Source organism: Maniola hyperantus, chromosome 3 (genome assembly GCF_902806685.2).
Source record: "Maniola hyperantus chromosome 3, iAphHyp1.2, whole genome shotgun sequence".
NCBI classification, from domain to species: Eukaryota; Metazoa; Arthropoda; class Insecta; order Lepidoptera; family Nymphalidae; genus Maniola; species Maniola hyperantus.
The window spans coordinates 16,155,177-16,175,782 of record NC_048538.1 but is presented as its reverse complement, the minus strand read 5'-3'; the positions used below and the strand labels follow the sequence as shown (position 1 = coordinate 16,175,782).

The window sequence follows — 20,606 nt, the reverse complement described above, 5'->3', positions numbered from 1 at the left end:
GATGGCTAATAATGCTTAGTTATTCTAGCTTAATGCCAAGACTTAATTTAGATACATTAGAATGCCTTAGGTAGATAGTACATAAAATTTATGTTTTAAATTTAAGATGCCATTGGCATGGAATAGACAATGACACAGTAAAATTCATAAAATTGTTTCAAAATAAAGCTCAGTAGTAAAGACAGGGTTCTTACTGTACACATACACTAAGAAGGTTCACTAAACTGTTCCAGGATACAAACATTTGCTTACTTGTAGGTGCGAAGACTGCAATGTAGCTGGACGGCATCGGCCAAGATCCAAAACTCAATTTAACTTGATTCTTCACAACCGAAATGTTTCATTACAAAGATTTTCACCAAGTCTTATCCATAGAATTAAGTTGCCAACGTGAATGTGCAAAAGAAATAAATACGGAAAACGAAAGCGAAAAAAAACGGAAAACCGAAAACTAAAAACGGAAACGCAAACGGAAACCCTGCAACAAAGAAAAAACAAGATTATAATTTGTGCTGTGTGAAAATTTCGACACGTGGAATTTTCCCGATCAAACACAACTCACCTATTGAACTCCTGGCCACCAATGGTTTTCAGGAGTCCACCCACAACCTATCAATCCCAATCCTCATTTATTTGGGAAGGTAAAATAACTGGAACTGAAAGGGAAAATCATGAAATTAGGATTTTCTCTAACCAAACCGCCATTTTGTCGAATCCACATTACTTGATTTTTCACTCACCATAATTGATGAAACATTGAAATACGTTAGGATGACTAAATTTATAACTATTGTATTTTCCCAGGCGAAGCCATGGGCGAAAAGGAGTGAGATTTTCCTGGAACGAAAAAATTCGTCTTCACATGTTGACTCCAGAAAAATTCTAAATCTCACCCATCGGTGTTGCCAGACGCAACCCGAGTGTGGCCGCTCTCATTTAGTTTGATCATGAAGCCAATTCATTTTTGAATATTTGCGGAACCTAAGGATATATTATAAGAACCGTTTTGTTAATGACTTAACAATAAACAAATGATATTATGGTTTTATTTAATTATTTTGTTTTATTTTTACGACAATTGACAACGAAGCAAACGCCATCTATTGTGGCTCGAATGAACTCTGAACATCGACCCACGCGTAGTTCTGCACCTTGATGCTAGGTGGCACCAACATACTTTGAACAAAATAGATTTTAATTAAAAGCGAAACGCTAATTAGTAGTTCAAAATTTACAACGTCACAGTGCACACGAGGCACCCCACACATCCACACTTCAGCGACCAGTACAATAAGGTATACAAATCGGAGGTGAACTGTCCGACGCCGCCCTGCTCGCCGGAGCGAGGCCCGGAGCTGGACAACTTGGTGTGGGTGTCGGTGCACACGAGGCACCCCACACATCCACACTTCAGCGACCAGTACAATAAGGTATACAAATCGGAGGTGAACTGTCCGACGCGGCCCTGCTCGCCGGAGCGAGGCCCGGAGCTGGACAACTTGGTGTGGGTGTCGGTGCACACGAGGCACCCCACACATCCACACTTCAGCGACCAGTACAATAAGGTATACAAATCGGAGGTGAACTGTCCGACGCCGCCCTGCTCGCCGGAGCGAGGCCCGGAGCTGGACAACTTGGTGTGGGTGTCGGTGCACACGAGGCACCCCACACATCCACACTTCAGCGACCAGTACAATAAGGTATACAAATCGGAGGTGAACTGTCCGACGCCGCCCTGCTCGCCGGAGCGAGGCCCGGAGCTGGACAACTTGGTGTGGGTGTCGGTGCACACGAGGCACCCCACACATCCACACTTCAGCGACCAGTACAATAAGGTATACAAATCGGAGGTGAACTGTCCGACGCCGCCCTGCTCGCCGGAGCGAGGCCCGGAGCTGGACAACTTGGTGTGGGTGTCGGTGCACACGAGGCACCCCACACATCCACACTTCAGCGACCAGTACAATAAGGTATACATCGATTTTTTATAGCCTAGTACCTGAATTTTGGGTAAAGACCTCCCTTTCAACTTAGTCATCACGTCGGAGTCACCACTGTAAGGTTTGGATCTTCACTACTGTGGGGATGTCTTGGGGACTGTTGTATTGGGACAGTAAATTATACACTTCGTGCCTTTGGAATAGACTTTATTGTGAGCACGTGTTCGCTCCACGACCGGTTGTGAGGGACTGACTTTGGAATAGACTTTATTGTGAGCACGTGTTCGCTCCACGACCGGTTGTGAGGGACTGACTTTGGAATAGACTTTATTGTGAGCACGTGTTCGCTCCACGACCGGTTGTGAGGGACTGACTTTGGAATAGACTTTATTGTGAGCATGTGTTCGCTCCACGACCGGTTGTGAGGGACTGACTTTGGAATAGACTTTATTGTGAGCACGTGTTCGCTCCACGACCGGTTGTGAGGGACTGACTATCCAGTACGCGTTTAGCTACCGAGTAATGCCTAGTCAGTCCCTATAACAATGCCTATTCAGCCCCTACAGTAACTCCGCCCATTTTATTATTGGGTGCACTTATCAATTTATTATATAACATTGCCCTTTTTATCTGTTCTACAAATAGTCGAAATGCACGAAGCTGTAGCGGCCATGATGAACTCCGATTGTAACGTCACATGGATTGTACTTGTAATGTCACTAAGAAAAGGCCGTTGTTTACCAATCCGTGTGACGTCATGACAGCTCATAAACCTAAACAAAATGGTGCCTAGCGTTTGCGCGGAGACATTTGTAATTGAAATGGAAATACATTTTTATTGTACTTCATCATCATCATGATCAACCCTTCGCCGGCTCACTACAGAGCACGGGTCTCCTCTCAGAGTGACAAGGATTTTGGTCATAGTCTACCACGCTGGCCATGTGATTGGAGTTATCGATCGAATAAATTTTTTGTGATTTTTTTTTTGGTAGTTTATTATCACATTAGAATCAAATTAAGACACGTTTAAAAAAAGGGTAAAATAGCTTTTTACAGTCAACAAAAAAATGACTTGTATAAAAATGAAACTTTTTGACAGTTGATAAAACGTATGTGACGTGCTTAGGTGTCGAAACTGACAAAGGTGGAGTTCAACTGCCTGAAGCTGGTGCTCAGTATCGACAGTTGGGTGGCGGTGCTGGACTTCTTCGGCGTGGCGGCCGACGAGCCTGACCACGTCTCGCCTTCGGCTAACGTCACCAATGCGAGTAAGTATACCATCACCCATTTTTTGCATGGGTGTAGTTAAAGGCCTGGAGAGTGACATAGGCTACTTTTTATCCTGGAAAATCAAAGAGTTCCCACGGGATTTTTAAAATACCTTATTCCACGCCGACGAAGTGGCGGGCATCAGCTAGTATTTAATATTCTTCTAGTGATATGATTTTTTTCCCTCTGCATACCATGCCAGCCTATTACCTCTCTACCTTTCTACCACTGGCGCCACTTTCAAACTTCCCTTTATATATTCATTCCTTATCTATCGTTTTTCATGTGATACCTTAAAATGACTACTTCTTAGGTTTATCGCTCACAGTCCGAACTCTTAGCTGGAGGTTAATTTCAGGTTCAACCACATCTAACCACGACGAGGAACGAACCAATGAACCAAGGACAACTGTTGAGTTAGGCGCGACAGAGATAGAAATGAACGTGCGCTCTCTTTCCGTTGTGGTAGTCGGAGCACGCGGCGACGCCTGCCGTGCTCTCGTGTCGCGCGTGCGTGTTAGAGTAAGGGATGAAGCGCCGGGGAGAGACGTGCGCGCTACGCTGGGTGCACTTGCTCTGTCGGATCTGGCGCCGCGTGCCGTGCTCTGGCGAGAACGATTGAGAATGCGGACTACACATGCTCTAGATATACATTATCAAAGGTATAATGGAGCTATTTTCATATCAAGATTTTTTTAAGATTCCGTATTTTCAGAGAAACAAGGGACCCTTATACGATCACTTCAATGTCTACCTGTTGTCTGTCAAGACCGGTCAATGGAAATCAAAACCTATAGGGCCTAGTTTCCGTTGACCTATAATCAGGAAATTTGGCACAAGTAAGGGGTTAAATACCAAAACCGTGATTTTGTGGTTACATCACAAAAAAATTAAAAAGTGTTACTTCTTGTACGGAATCCTTCGCGTGTGAGTCCGACTGGCACTGGACTGGTTTTTATACTAAGCATATATATGGGCGAGTGTCCGTAAAATATATGGCTATTGAGATGCGCGATTTGAATACGCGGGTTAGATTTTGGTCATCTGATCATATGATTATGTTGTGATAGCCTGGTGGTTTGGACGTCCGCCTACTTCGGAGGTCGGGGGTTCGACCCCGGGCACGCACCTCGTAACTTTTCGGAGTTATGTGCGTTTTAAGAAATTAAATATCAGTTACTTTAACAGTGAAGGAAAACATTGTGAGGAAACCTGCATGCCTGAGAGTTCTCCATAATGTTCTCAAAGGTGTGTGAAGTCTGTCAATCCACACTTGGGCAGAGTGGCCAAAAGCCTTCTCACTCTGAGAGGAGACCTGTGCTCTGTAGTGAGCCGGCGATGGGTTGATCATGATGATGATGATGATGATAATATGATTGATGGGTACAGGCTGAGTCCAGCGGAAGCCGCAGTGGCGGGGCACGAGACGCGCCTGTCGCTGGAGATGGGCCCCGTGACGTATGTGCACACGCGCCGCTTCGTGCTGGAGCTGCAGGCCTTCGCCAGGGACTTCAGCTTGCTGCGGCGCGTCATTGCGCAGGCGCGGCGGAAGGTAATATGCCATTACACTCGACAATCTCAAGGCTGATGCTGGATAGTTGCAGCCTCAACTCCCTCTGAAAAGGGCTCAAACAAATAGGTCAGTACGCTCAGTGCGACATTTTATGTCTAACCAACGTTGATAGTATTCAAGTGTCGAAACACTTCAGCGTTACAGTAAACTGGATCTTAATTACCTCGTTTTATAGCTCAAGTTTGTCTACACATCTACAGCCAGCGCTCCAAGCGGAAACGTTGCAAAATAAAATCAGTGCCATTTAATTTTTTACTTTAATTCAAGACGCTTTAGGTCCATTTTACTTTGACGTTATTATGTTTGTATGTTCGAATTCTAGCAACGTTGAGACGTAAAATCTTATACCAAGCGTGCAGGTAGTCCAACACACCTATGACGTCACACTCGGGCAAGGAGGCTCGGCCTCGAGGCTTGTGAACTGATAGACTTCAATTTGTCGAGAAGACACTACAACTTAGTAGGTAGTAGGTATTATGCGTACAAAATGACGTCTCGCGCGCCATCTTAATTTTATGTGTCAACTAGCTGATGCCCGCGACTTCATCGCGTGGATTTAGTTTTTAAAAATCCTATGGGAACTCTTTGATTTTCCGGGATAAAAAGTAGCCTATGTCACTCTCCAGGTCTTTAACTATAACCATGCAAAAAATCACTTCAATCCGTTGCTCCGTTGCGTAAAGAACTTGATGCGTCAGAATATTATATTGGCACCATTGCTTTGTTTGCTTTATTGCTTAGAAATTAGGGTTTATTATTGTGTGATTTGCAATGGTGCCAACATATTCTCACGAGTCAAGTTACGATGAACGAACAATATGTAGATGTATTGTGACGTTGTAAATTTTGAACTACTAACTAGCGTTTCGTTTTTAATAAAAATCAATTTTGTTCAAAGTATGTTGGTGCCACCTAGCATCAAGGTGCAGAACTACGCGTGGGTCGATGTTCAGAGTTCATTCGAGCCACAATAGATGGCGTTTGCTTCGTTGTCAATTGTCGTAAAAATAAAACAAAATAATTAAATAAAACCATAATATCATTTGTTTATTGTTAAGTCATTAACAAAACGGTTCTTATAATATATCCTTAGGTTCCGCAAATATTCAAAAATGAATTGGCTTCATGATCAAACTAACTGAGAGCGGCCACACTCGGGTTGCGTCTGGCAACACCGATTGGTGAGATTTAGAATTTTTCTGGAGTCAACATGTGAAGACGAATTTTTTCGTTCCAGGAAAATCTCACTCTTTTTCGCCCATGGCTTCGCCTGGGAAAATACAATTGTTATAAATTTAGTCATCCTAACGTATTTCAATGTTTCATCAATTATGGTGAGTGAAAAATCAAGTAATGTGGATTCGACAAAATGGCGGTTTGGTTAGAGAAAATCCTAATTTCATGATTTCCCTTTCAGTTCCAGTTTATTTTACCTTCCCAAATAAATGAGGATAATGGGTTGTGGGTGGACTCCTGAAAACCATTGGTGGCCAGGAGTTCAATAGGTGAGTTGTGTTTGATCGGGAAAATTCCACGTGTCGAAATTTTCACACAGCACAAATTATAATCTTGTTTTTCTTTGTTACAGGGTTTCCGTTTGCGTTTCCGTTTGCGTTTCCGTTTGCGTTTCCGTTTTTAGTTTTCGGTTTTCCGTTTTTTTTTGCTTTCGTTTTCCGTATTTATTTCTTTTGCACATTCACGTTGGCAACTTAATTTCTATGGATAAGACTTGGTGAAAATCTTTGTAATGAAACATTTCGGTTGTGAAGAGTCAAGTTAAATCGCGTTTGGGAGCTTGGCCGATGCCGTCCAGCTACCTTGCAGTCTTCGCACCTACAAGTAAGCAAATGTTTGTATCCTGGAACAGTTTAGTGAACCTTCTTAGTGTATGTGTACAGTAAGAACCCTGTCTTTACTACTGAGCTTTTATTTTGAAACAATTTTATGAATTTTACTGTGTCATTGTCTATTCCATGCCAATGGCATCTTAAATTTAAAACATAGATTTTATGTACTATCTACCTAAGGCATTCTAATGTATCTAAATTAAGTCTTGGCATTAAGCTAGAATAACTAAGCATTATTAGCCATCACTATGTATTAAGCGACCCCGGTAAAAGTTACATTAAAAACAATTTTGCCTAACATCTAGCAAATTTCATTTATAACACCTCATATACATTACAAGGGAGTCGACGGCTAGCTTCTATTCTTTACTAGGTAGATAGATCAAGTAAGTAAAATTATTTTTTTTTCCTCTAATCTTTGTAAGGTGGTAGATTATTCCGTATCCGGGTATATTTCTATTCCGCCCAATTTACCACCCTTACAAATGGCGCCCGAACGTTTTTTTATATAGTTATTTCAGTATATTTTGAGAAATTTTGTGAATTTTATGAAATGTACTCCGCTGATTGTACAATTTTCTAAGTAGTGACACATTGCAAAGAGCACTAAGCTGTTTTATGGTTAACTAACTAAATAATAACTAATAGTTAGAAATTTTGTTTGATAGTTTAAGTAATTTTCTGAGTATAGTCCAACATTGGTTTTTTTTTTCTTATTTAATTAACACATTATAAATGGTGCTTATGCCGTTCAATTATGTTATTTGACTTACCTTGGAGGTGTATAAGTGAATGTTTGCCTTCAGTTTAGTAATAAACATTGCTTAACTGAGTTGTTGTTGGGTATTGCTTTCAATAGTAAGTACATCTTATGTTTGAAAATTCCGGTAACTTAGTATAATTAAAGTTTTGAAACGCTATGTGCCGTTAACTAGTTACACACATACATTTATAAATACTAAGAGTTACAACTTGTGAAACTAAATATATAAACTATATTCAGAGATTACATTAAGTTCAAGTATGAAGTTATGAACAATTTTTTTTTTCAGTGACTTGATACTTCATTATTTTGTTGAAATTTTGTTTAGAGCTGTGTTAAGGTTATGATAAAAGCTACTTCACACACAAAACATGTTAAGTTTAAGTGAATGCTGGTAGTTTAAAGTGACATTTAGAAACAGATTTTGTTGTATTTTAGGTTATGTGTTAAAAGTGTAAAGTAACAGTCATCAAACCATTGCACAATCTCTTTGTTTTTTTTTTGAAAGATAATATGCTAGTCAGAGTTCATTGCAACTTTGCTGCCTGTTTACTTTTGTAATTGTAAAGGTTGTAACACACTGTGTACTCATAAAGGTGATACTGCACCTTACAATCATTTATTCAATTTCGGGAAGTTTATTTTGTTATATTTTGTTTACTTTAGTAATAATATGTGCTTGTATTATTAACAAGATTTTGGAATAGGAACATAATTGATAAAATAGTTAGGATAGACTTAAGAATATTGTTTTTGTTGTGTATTTTGCTTGTGTATATTTAATAGTTTAAATAACTTCTTTTGTGTTTGTGTTTAACCAATTGGTATAAGGCTAAACATAGACAGTTACACAAGCTCGATATTTTGTTAAATGTGTTTTGACTTAACACAATGGAACAGACTTTTGCCCAGTTTCATTCACTTTTGAAGGACGAATTGTGTTATGAGGTATCCATTCGTTCCGAAACTCCAGCACCTACAGTGCTAGGTTTAAAGAAACAGTTAAAACAATTAATTCAGGAAATTCCTTCTGAATCAATTTTAGAGACGGATTTCTCTTCTGAAAGTGAGTTAGGGGTTATTACTAAAAAACTTCAAGACTTAGAAGATTTATTAAAAAAGTGTTCTGACACTAAAGATAGACATGCCCTCTGTAGGTCTAAAGCTTTAGCTTCACATTTGTACTTTAGAATTTTGAGAATACAGTGTTCCGAACTCAGCTTAATAAGTAGGAAGAGTGAATTACATACAAAGTTGCAGAGTTTGATTTCCAGATTAGATGCTGACAATGAGTCGTCTCACGACGAATCACTGGATTCCGAGAGTACCGCCGTTGACTGCACTGGTGATAAAAATGTTGCCAAGTGGAAGTTACATTTCAACGGACAGGGTGATCCGCGCAGTTTCATCGAACGCGTTGAGGAATATAAAAGATCTTATGGCGTTTCAGATGGAAAATTATTTGTTTCTGCATTTCATCTTTTTACAGGCCGAGCATTGTTATGGTACAGAGGCAACAAATGTCAAGTTTCGTCTTGGTCAGAATTGAAAACTTTATTTTTAGAGGAATTTGATGCAGTAGATTATGACTACAGGTTGCTAGGTGAAATTCGAGCAAGAACACAAGGCTCTGAAGAACCTGTGTCTATCTATTTCGCTATAATGTTTGCATGTTTTCAAGGTTGTCAACACCACTTTCCGAAGAACAAAAGTTACAAATTTTATTACATAATATTCGCCCTTTTTACTCAGAACAATTAGCTCTTGTTGACATTAAGTCTGTCGCAATGTTGAAGGAAAAGTGTCGCAAACTAGAGGCTGCGAGGCAGCGTTCCGCCTTATTTTCTGAGCCTACTAACAGTAAGGCAACTTTAAGTTCAGAGTTTGCTTACAAACATGTGACAAAACAGATAAACACACTTTCAGTCACACCTGCACCTAAGGTTGATACAAGTAAAGGCACTGATTTTTCGAAAACAAATAAACAACTATGTTACAAGTGCGGCAAGGGTAACCATTCCTTTAAATTTTGCAGGACAGTTCCGAAATTTATTAGATGTTTTTCGTGTGGACGTCAGAACTTTACAGTAAAGACATGTCCAAGTTGTAGTAAAAAGGCGATTAGTAAACCCGCTCCGGACAAAAATTCAAAAAACTAATTAGTAAGAACTGTGCAGAGACACAAGTAAAGAACTTGGTCATTAACAACAAAACATCCCTTTTACCTGACACAGTTCTGTATTCAGTGGATAAACGAGACTTTAGGCCATATTTAAAGGTTTTTGTTGACGGTTTTGAGATTACAGGTTTACTAGATTCCGGTGCTTGCGCGTCAATTTTGGGTAACCAGGCGCACAAGGTTTTTTTGAGATTCGGTTATAAACTGCATAGCAGTATTGATACCACATTTTCAGTGGCAAATGGAGACAAACTTGATTGCATGGGTTATATGTTTATTCCGATTACTTATAATTCCGTAACTCACATAATAAAATTTTTTGTAGTACCCTCTATAATAGCGGATGTTATTTTTGGCTGTGACTTTTGGAAAACATTTCAGTTAGCCCCTGGCATTTTTGATAATTTAGAATTAATTAAGGCACCTTCTCAATTTTACAATATTTGTGCGATTGATAATAAACAAATTCATACCATCACTTCTTTTGAAAACTTATCATCTCAACAGAAAGAATTAGCCCAGTCTGTAGTAAATAAATTTTTAGATATTTCTTCAGAGAAAATTGGATTGGGTAGAACAAAATTAATTGAACATGTTATTGACACCGGTGATGCCTTGCCAATAAAAATAAAACAATATCCACTTTCTCCCGAAAAGAAGGAAGCTTTAAGTAAAGAGTTAGATAGGATGCTGGAAATGGACGTAGTTACTCCGAGTGAAAGCCCTTGGAATAACCCAGCAATTTTAGTGAAAAAGGCAAATGGAGACTGGAGATTTTGCCTAGATTGCAGGAAATTAAATTCAGTGACAAAGGGGGATTCATACTCAATACCGTACATTCCACAAATTCTAGATAGCTTGAAAGAGGCAAGGTTTTTATCATCGATTGATTTAAGTTCAAGTTTCTGGCAAATTCCGTTAGCTGACGACTCTCAGGAAAAAACCAGTTTTACAGTTCCTGGTAGAGGGTTATTCAAATTTAAAGTCATGCCGTTTGGCCTATGCGGTGCACCAGCACGACAGCAGAGGTTAATGGACCAGTTATTTAATCAAAATTTTTGTAGTGATATTGAAAATGGAATAGTATTTTGTTATATAGATGATATTGTTATTTGTTCTGCTGATTTTGAAACCCATTTAATTTTATTAAACAGAGTTCTGGATAAACTAAAAATGGCTCAACTATCCATAAATTTTGATAAATGTAATTTTTTTAGGAACTCTTTGAAATATTTAGGGTATATAGTAGATGAATTTGGTTTACGCACAGATCCTGGAAAAGTTGCCGCAGTTTTGAACTTTCCGACCCCAAAAACTGCACAGGAGGTAAAGATTTTCCTAGGCACTTGTTCTTGGTACAGGCGCTTTATTAGGAATTTTTCAACCATCGCTGCACCACTCAATAGACTAACGAGTAAAGGAAAGAACGCACCTAAATTTGAGTGGAGCGAACAGGCAGAGGTAGCATTTAATACATTGAAGAATGCGTTGGTAACCGCACCTGTTCTTGCGGTACCGAATTTTGAAAAACCATTCAAAATACATTGTGATGCTTCTGCATATGGTGTTGGCGGTATGCTAACGCAAGAAACCGATGGTTGCGATCATCCCATTGCGTATGTCAGTAGGAGCCTAAATAAAAACGAAAGGAATTACAGCGCGACGGAACGCGAGGCTCTAGCTGTGATTTTTGCAGTGGAGAAATTTCAGGCTTATTTTGGTTCCAAGCCAGTCACAATTATCACAGACCATGCATCCCTAAAGTGGTTCTTAAATTTAGAAAATCCCTCAGGACGACTCGCCAGATGGGGTTGTAGATTATCACAGTATAATTTTGTTATCGAACATAGGAAGGGTTGTGATAATGTAGTTCCGGATACCTTGTCGAGACTCATACACGTAGATGTAGTTGGTGATCGTAATGATAACTCTAGTCAACAAGTTTTGGTAGATGACTGGTATGACAAAACATTTAATGGCTGTAAAATCAATCCAGCAAATTTTCCGAATTTTTGTATTTTGAACGATAAACTATATCGTTACAGTAAATGTAAATACCAGCTTCTCAGTGAGTTCGACTGGAAAGAGGTAGTCCACAAGAACGACATCCTTAGAATTATGCAACAAAACCATGCAGATGCAACTGCAGGTCATTTTGGTGTGTTCAAAACTCATCGCAGATTATCCCTCAGATATTTTTGGCGTGGTATGTATAAGGACGTGGTTGAGTACGTTAAGAATTGTGATACTTGCTCTGCGTATAAACACACGACATCAGCCACTCCAGGTCTGCTTGGGAAGCCTAAAGTCTGCGAGAGACCTTTTCAGGTCATTTCGGCTGATTTAGTCGGACCTTTGCCTAGGTCTAAATCAGGATTTACATTTCTTTTTGTGGTGACGTGTTGTTTTTCGAAATATACAATGTTGTTTCCGTTACGGCGTGCCACAGGTGCCGCTGTTGTTAAAGCGCTAGAGAATTTTGTATTTTTGAACCATAGTGTTCCAGAGACTGTGATTGTGGACAATGGGTCCCAATTTACAGGATCTGAATTCCGTAATCTCATTAAGCGTTATAATATTCCGAAATTACACTACACACCACTGTACACTCCGCAAGTTAACCTTGTTGAGAGGTACAATAAGGTTGTTATGACTGCTGTAGCCGCTTTTGTGAAAGATAACCACAGGTCCTGGGACGAAAACCTGTACAAGGTCCAGTTCGCCATAAACAGTGCGGTTAATGAATCCACTGGATTCTCCCCGTTCTTCCTTGTCCACGCTAGAGAACCGGTTTTAAATGGTTCCTTCTATAAGGACACGGATAAGGAGTACGAGGCCGGAATTCCAAGGGAGGAATACGCAGGAAAGTTTGGAACTTTGGAGGACATATTTGGTCAGGTTAGGAGAAATTTGTTTCAGGCTCATGCAGAGTATGCAACGCATTACAACTTAAGGCGTAGGTCTGCAAGCTATTCTGTTGGGGATATAGTGTGGAAAAAGACCTATCCACAAAGCGACGCTACAAATTTTTTCGCAGCTAAGCTGGCACCTAAGTATGAAAAGTGCAGGGTTGTCAAGGTTTTGTCACCTTTGGTTTACGAACTAGTTAGAGTAGCTGACAACCACCCAATAGGCACTTGGCATATTAAGGATATTAAGAAGTAGATATTTGCCATTACTTAGTTTGGTCTAAACTGTTTGAATATTTAAGTTATCAATATTCAATTAGGAATTTGAATGAGTGTAGTGATGTTCTGAGTTAACAGTTACATTACCATGGTTCAGTTGAGGAGGAATGTAGTGGATGTATGTAGGGATGAATATGTGATGATTGGAATGCTTGTGGTAGACCAACCGGTTGAGAAAGTAAAAATGCAAATATCGTACTTTGGGGATAACGAAAAGGGGGGGTTTTGTGTTTTGTTTTCGTTTTCCTTCTAGATAATGGATCATTTCTGTTATTTTTCCGATTCTGTTCCGAGATCTATTTCTAGGAGAGTTATTTCGTTTTTTTTTTTCTCATATTCCGATTTTGATTCGGTTTTATTTTTCCGAATGGGATAGAGAACGGTTGCCATATCAGATGGACCCGTTCACAACCAGTTTTTCCGTATTTGTTGAGTAACAAATATTAAGATGGTAGTTTAAAAGAGTGAACCACCGTAGGCCTAGACGCATTCTATCAGTCAGCTGAAGAATGATGCCAAGATGTTTCCACTCAAGTGTCTTAGACACCATGAAGTTTTTTGTATATATTCTTTTTAGAAGTTAGGGTTGTGTAGTTAAGTATAATGTATAAAACCTTACACTGTTTTCAGTATATTTATTTTGTTAGACAATTTTCCTTGTTAGTAGTAGATGTGCGTTCACGCGTAACTTCTGTGTTTTTTTTGTTTGTTTCAGGCAAATTGTTAGTAGTTGTTGGATGACGCTGAGGGCAGCGTGGTTCAACCTGTTGAACCTTTTCGTAGGAGGGGAAGTATTGTGACGTTGTAAATTTTGAACTACTAACTAGCGTTTCGTTTTTAATAAAAATCAATTTTGTTCAAAGTATGTTGGTGCCACCTAGCATCAAGGTGCAGAACTACGCGTGGGTCGATGTTCAGAGTTCATTCGAGCCACAATAGATGGCGTTTGCTTCGTTGTCAATTGTCGTAAAAATAAAACAAAATAATTAAATAAAACCATAATATCATTTGTTTATTGTTAAGTCATTAACAAAACGGTTCTTATAATATATCCTTAGGTTCCGCAAATATTCAAAAATGAATTGGCTTCATGATCAAACTAACTGAGAGCGGCCACACTCGGGTTGCGTCTGGCAACACCGATTGGTGAGATTTAGAATTTTTCTGGAGTCAACATGTGAAGACGAATTTTTTCGTTCCAGGAAAATCTCACTCTTTTTCGCCCATGGCTTCGCCTGGGAAAATACAATTGTTATAAATTTAGTCATCCTAACGTATTTCAATGTTTCATCAATTATGGTGAGTGAAAAATCAAGTAATGTGGATTCGACAAAATGGCGGTTTGGTTAGAGAAAATCCTAATTTCATGATTTCCCTTTCAGTTCCAGTTTATTTTACCTTCCCAAATAAATGAGGATAATGGGTTGTGGGTGGACTCCTGAAAACCATTGGTGGCCAGGAGTTCAATAGGTGAGTTGTGTTTGATCGGGAAAATTCCACGTGTCGAAATTTTCACACAGCACAAATTATAATCTTGTTTTTCTTTGTTACAGGGTTTCCGTTTGCGTTTCCGTTTGCGTTTCCGTTTGCGTTTCCGTTTTTAGTTTTCGGTTTTCCGTTTTTTTTTGCTTTCGTTTTCCGTATTTATTTCTTTTGCACATTCACGTTGGCAACTTAATTTCTATGGATAAGACTTGGTGAAAATCTTTGTAATGAAACATTTCGGTTGTGAAGAGTCAAGTTAAATCGAGTTTTGGGAGCTTGGCCGATGCCGTCCAGCTACCTTGCAGTCTTCGCACCTACAAGTAAGCAAATGTTTGTATCCTGGAACAGTTTAGTGAACCTTCTTAGTGTATGTGTACAGTAAGAACCCTGTCTTTACTACTGAGCTTTTATTTTGAAACAATTTTATGAATTTTACTGTGTCATTGTCTATTCCATGCCAATGGCATCTTAAATTTAAAACATAGATTTTATGTACTATCTACCTAAGGCATTCTAATGTATCTAAATTAAGTCTTGGCATTAAGCTAGAATAACTAAGCATTATTAGCCATCACTATGTATTAAGCGACCCCGGTAAAAGTTACATTAAAAACAATTTTGCCTAACATCTAGCAAATTTCATTTATAACACCTCATATACATTACAAGGGAGTCGACGGCTAGCTTCTATTCTTTACTAGGTAGATAGATCAAGTAAGTAAAATTATTTTTTTTTCCTCTAATCTTTGTAAGGTGGTAGATTATTCCGTATCCGGGTATATTTCTATTCCGCCCAATTTACCATCTTACAGTATGTATCGCTCGTACTGTCCACCAGGCTTGCGGCGTTCGAACCATATATTTTTCGTCATATATTTTTTCCTTAAGGTGAGCAGTGCAGCGCCAGATTCGTCGCAACTGCAACGCATGAAGCTCAGCGTCCGCTGCGAGGCGCCCATCATCGTGCTGCCCGTGTCGAGCCGGAGCCGCTCCGCGCTGGCCGCTGAGCTGCAGCTGCTGGTGCTGGACAACTGCTTCAAGCGCGCCGGAGACCCCGGCACCGTCAGCAAGCTGCAAGATTCCACCATCGGTAAGTGCAGTACAGGTGCCAGGTCGGCACCACGGAGGAGCAGCAGCGGAGATCACAGCTGTATTAGTGACGTCTAGCCCCCAAGGGGGGAGAGTGAGCATAAGGGACAAGGAAGAGACAAAATAATTTGTAGGGAGTCAAGAAGACGAACGGGCGCCCTCCCGCGATGCGGCCCATATAACCGAGAGGTTGGTGGGGCCATGGGAGGTGGAGGGTTGTCCCTAATATCGGTAAGTGCAGGAGAACCAGAGGAACCGAAATAGCTCAACAGCTTACCAAGCTGAAGTGGCACTTAGTTGAGAAAACCGATACGCGTTGGGGTCCCAGGTGTTAAAATGCGACCTAGCACTGAAGAGCGCAGCATCGAAATACCCTCCCCTAGGTGGACAGACAACATCAAACGAGTCGCAGGTGTGTGAAAATCTCTACAAGAGACCTATGTCCAGCTGTGGACGTCTATCTGTTGATAATGATGATGATGCTGCCATATCTGAATTATTGACGTTATTCGTTCTATTGAGGGTCTAAAATGTGAGTTGTCCTTTTGTCGGGCCGCAGTGGAGCGTGAGGTGCTGGACGTGCGCACGGTGCGCGCCAAGGGGCTGTCGCTGTGGTGCGCGCGCGCGGCGCGGGGCGGCACGGCGGGCGGCGCGCGGCTGCGGCGCTGCGGCGCGCCGCTGCTGCCCGCGCCCGCCGAGCTCACGCTGCAGCTGGAGAAGAACTGCGCCGACACGCACAATGGTAACCAACTTATTACACGCTCTACTTTAGCTGTGCTTGTTCGCCTTACTTGTGCGCATGTGCGCGATTCGTGCATGCGTAATTGCGCGTGCCAATTTCAAACTTGAAGCAAAGTCACTTGTTAGAGATAAGGACGCATGCGCAAAACTAATTTTATTAATTGCGCATGTGCAGCGTATGTCAAAAAAACATAAACGAACACGGCTGTTAGCTTCGCTTTTAACTTCTTCACTATGTAAGGAGAATTGTGTAACTTACTTTTCTCCCACTCCTACATTTGCTCTGAAGTTAACTCTGAAGAATTCTAAAAACTTTATCATTAATTTTATTCATGACACGAATTGTCCTGAATAAAATTGATTATTAGTAGGTCATCCTCTATTTTACGAATCTACTAAAAAGATGTACGGGAGCGGTGTGCAGGCTCGACCGTACCAAAGGGAGATCTCCCACCGAGCTCGAGCTTGGTTGTGCTCGGTGGCGCCAGCTGGGCCGACGGTTGTATCTTGAAACTTCTATATATAGTCCAGATTGCAGAACACTCTGTTAGTGCGATTACTGTCGGCGGTACATTTGTTCGGGACTATGTCATCGATTGAACAGCGCCATCTAGTTTCTATTGTGGCAACCGCCACAAAGACAAAGTCAAAACTGTTGAAAAGTCACGATACCGCGTCGTTTTGATCGGTCTTATAAATCTTCATAAATGTTTACCCAGTGCCAGAAATGACGGTGCACGGTCGTCTGGCAACACTGCAGGCCTCGCTCGACGCGGCGCAGTACCGCCTCGTGCGCGGCGTCCTCACCCACAACCTGGCTGAACCGTGCGAGGAGCTGCTGGAACCGCCTCTCCCCACCTTGCCCCAAGCGCCGCCAGCGCCTTGCCAAGTGTGGACCACCTGGTCCTTGCAGCTGGACCTTCAGGATGTGTGTGTGGAGCTGAGAGGCTCGAGAGGCGCTCCGCCGTTGGCCTGCATAAACTTTATCAAGTCAAGGCTGCTACTTGAAACGTACTCAGATTTGTCGCAGGACATTGATTTAGTTTCACAGGTAATTAAGAAATTTTTGTCATTTTTTAATCCATGACTATATGTACAGTACGCGGCAGAAAGTAATCATATATATCAAATACATCGACCTTTAGAAAGAGGTAGCGGTTTAGTAGAGCATTGTCTCTGTCGTTGAGACCGACAAAACAAAGCCGAAATGTCATTCTAAAGGCCGATGTACATTATTTTCTGTCGCATACTGTAATTTTCTTATTCTGCAAATAGAAGATCTGTACTATTTAATGACATAGATTTCATCTCTGGACATTACTGGGGCAGACTTCCATACAATTCTTGGCCATTTGTGATTTTTCAGATTCAAATTTTCAGTTCCCCAACTAACGCTGGAGAAATATGAAAGTCTTCGTATTCCTTTCGTGAAATGCTCCTTTCGGAAATATGATTATGTAAAATCCATAAAAAATGGTTCAACTGTCATGTCAAAAGTACGGTTCACCTTTAAAATAAGGACTAAAATCGTACTTTTGACATGTTTCACACATAAAGTTAAAATGGCACGTGAGGAGTAATTTTTTACGTATTATAACTTTTTATATTGTATACTGAATGTTCAAACGGTATGTCCAGTATGGTTACAGCTGAGCTTGCGATATGTTTGACAGGAAATCCTAGTGAGTGACATGCGCTACGCCGCCGAGCCGGCCAACCGGCGCGGCAACGTGTTCAGCCACATCGTGCAGCCCATGCCCGACCATCGACACAGCGTGCAAGCTGAAGTGCATGCTAGGTGAGACCGCATGACATTCTAGTGAGTGACATGCGCTACGCCGCCGAGCCGGCCAACCGGCGCGGCAACGTGTTCAGCCACATCGTGCAGCCCATGCCCGACCATCGACACAGCGTGCAAGCTGAAGTGCATGCTAGGTGAGACCGCATGACATTCTAGTGAGTGACATGCGCTACGCCGCCGAGCCGGCCAACCGGCGCGGCAACGTGTTCAGCCACATCGTGCAGCCCATGCCCGACCATCGACACAGCGTGCAAGCTGAAGTGCATGCTAGGTGAGACCGCATGACATTCTAGTGAGTGACATGCGCTACGCCGCCGAGCCGGCCAACCGGCGCGGCAACGTGTTCAGCCACATCGTGCAGCCCATGCCCGACCATCGACACAGCGTGCAAGCTGAAGTGCATGCTAGGTGAGACCGCATGACATTCTAGTGAGTGACATGCGCTACGCCGCCGAGCCGGCCAACCGGCGCGGCAACGTGTTCAGCCACATCGTGCAGCCCATGCCCGACCATCGACACAGCGTGCAAGCTGAAGTGCATGCTAGGTGAGACCGCATGACATTCTAGTGAGTGACATGCGCTACGCCGCCGAGCCGGCCAACCGGCGCGGCAACGTGTTCAGCCACATCGTGCAGCCCATGCCCGACCATCGACACAGCGTGCAAGCTGAAGTGCATGCTAGGTGAGACCGCATGACATTCTAGTGAGTGACATGCGCTACGCCGCCGAGCCGGCCAACCGGCGCGGCAACGTGTTCAGCCACATCGTGTGCAGCCCATGCCCGACCATCGACACAGCGTGCAAGCTGAAGTGCATGCTAGGTGAGACCGCATGACATTCTAGTGAGTGACATGCGCTACGCCGCCGAGCCGGCCAACCGGCGCGGCAACGTGTTCAGCCACATCGTGCAGCCCATGCCCGACCATCGACACAGCGTGCAAGCTGAAGTGCATGCTAGGTGAGACCGCATGACATTCTAGTGAGTGACATGCGCTACGCCGCCGAGCCGGCCAACCGGCGCGGCAACGTGTTCAGCCACATCGTGCAGCCCATGCCCGACCATCGACACAGCGTGCAAGCTGAAGTGCATGCTAGGTGAGACCGCATGACATTCTAGTGAGTGACATGCGCTACGCCGCCGAGCCGGCCAACCGGCGCGGCAACGTGTTCAGCACATCGTGCAGCCCATGCCCGACCATCGACACAGCGTGCAAGCTGAAGTGCATGCTAGGTGAGACCGCATGACATTCTAGTGAGTGACATGCGCTACGCCGCCGAGCCGGCCAACCGGCGCGGCAACGTGTTCAGCCACATCGTGCAGCCCATGCCCGACCATCGACACAGCGTGCAAGCTGAAGTGCATGCTAGGTGAGACCGCATGACATTCTAGTGAGTGACATGCGCTACGCCGCCGAGCCGGCCAACCGGCGCGGCAACGTGTTCAGCCACATCGTGCAGCCCATGCCCGACCATCGACACAGCGTGCAAGCTGAAGTGCATGCTAGGTGAGACCGCATGACATTCTAGTGAGTGACATGCGCTACGCCGCCGAGCCGGCCAACCGGCGCGGCAACGTGTTCAGCCACATCGTGCAGCCCATGCCCGACCATCGACACAGCGTGCAAGCTGAAGTGCATGCTAGGTGAGACCGCATGACATTCTAGTGAGTGACATGCGCTACGCCGCCGAGCCGGCCAACCGGCGCGGCAACGTGTTCAGCCACATCGGGCAGCCCATGCCCGACCATCGACACAGCGTGCAAGCTGAAGTGCATGCTAGGTGAGACCGCATGACATTCTAGTGAGTGACATGCGCTACGCCGCCGAGCCGGCCAACCGGCGCGGCAACGTGTTCAGCCACATCGTGCAGCCCCTGCCGACCATCGACACAGCGTGCAAGCTGAAGTGCATGCTAGGTGAGACCGCATGACATTCTAGTGAGTGACATGCGCTACGCCGCCGAGCCGGCCAACCGGCGCGGCAACGTGTTCAGCCACATCGTGCAGCCCATGCCCGACCATCGACACAGCGTGCAAGCTGAAGTGCATGCTAGGTGAGACCGCATGACATTCTAGTGAGTGACATGCGCTACGCCGCCGAGCCGGCCAACCGGCGCGGCAACGTGTTCAGCCACATCGTGCAGCCCATGCCCGACCATCGACACAGCGTGCAAGCTGAAGTGCATGCTAGGTGAGACCGCATGACATTCTAGTGAGTGACATGCGCTACGCCGCCGAGCCGGCCAACCGGCGCGGCAACGTGTTCAGCCACATCGTGCAGCCCATGCCCGACCATCGACACAGCGTGCAAGCTGAAGTGCATGCTAGGTGAGACCGCATGACATTCTAGTGAGTGACATGCGCTACGCCGCCGAGCCGGCCAACCGGCGCCGGCAACGTGTTCAGCCACATCGTGCAGCCCATGCCCGACCATCGACACAGCGTGCAAGCTGAAGTGCATGCTAGGTGAGACCGCATGACATTCTAGTGAGTGACATGCGCTACGCCGCCGAGCCGGCCAACCGGCGCGGCAACGTGTTCAGCCACATCGTGCAGCCCATGCCCGACCATCGACACAGCGTGCAAGCTGAAGTGCATGCTAGGTGAGACCGCATGACATTCTAGTGAGTGACATGCGCTACGCCGCCGAGCCGGCCAACCGGCGCGGCAACGTGTTCAGCCACATCGTGCAGCCCATGCCCGACCATCGACACAGCGTGCAAGCTGAAG

General features: G+C 43.6%; 2 protein-coding genes across 2 annotated transcripts in view; one reads left to right on the top strand and one right to left on the bottom strand.

Annotated features, from left to right (window-relative positions):
- Positions 1 to 583: 583 nt before the first annotated feature.
- On the top strand, positions 584 to 17,879 carry LOC138404738 (intermembrane lipid transfer protein VPS13D-like). Its single transcript, XM_069509536.1, has 9 exons — positions 584 to 641; positions 1,246 to 1,970; positions 3,070 to 3,211; positions 3,571 to 3,874; positions 4,602 to 4,764; positions 15,136 to 15,337; positions 15,896 to 16,078; positions 16,797 to 17,128; positions 17,751 to 17,879. Exons 1-9 carry the CDS (start codon positions 584 to 586, stop codon positions 17,877 to 17,879), a joined length of 2,238 nt encoding a protein of 745 aa, XP_069365637.1.
- Positions 17,880 to 20,514: 2,635 nt separating this feature from the next.
- LOC138404737 (uncharacterized) overlaps positions 20,515 to 20,606 on the bottom strand; it is an 894-nt gene continuing 802 nt past the window's right edge. The window contains exon 2 of the mRNA XM_069509535.1: positions 20,515 to 20,600. Coding sequence (XP_069365636.1) covers positions 20,515 to 20,600 — 86 coding nt within the window. The remainder of the gene's footprint in view (positions 20,601 to 20,606) is intronic.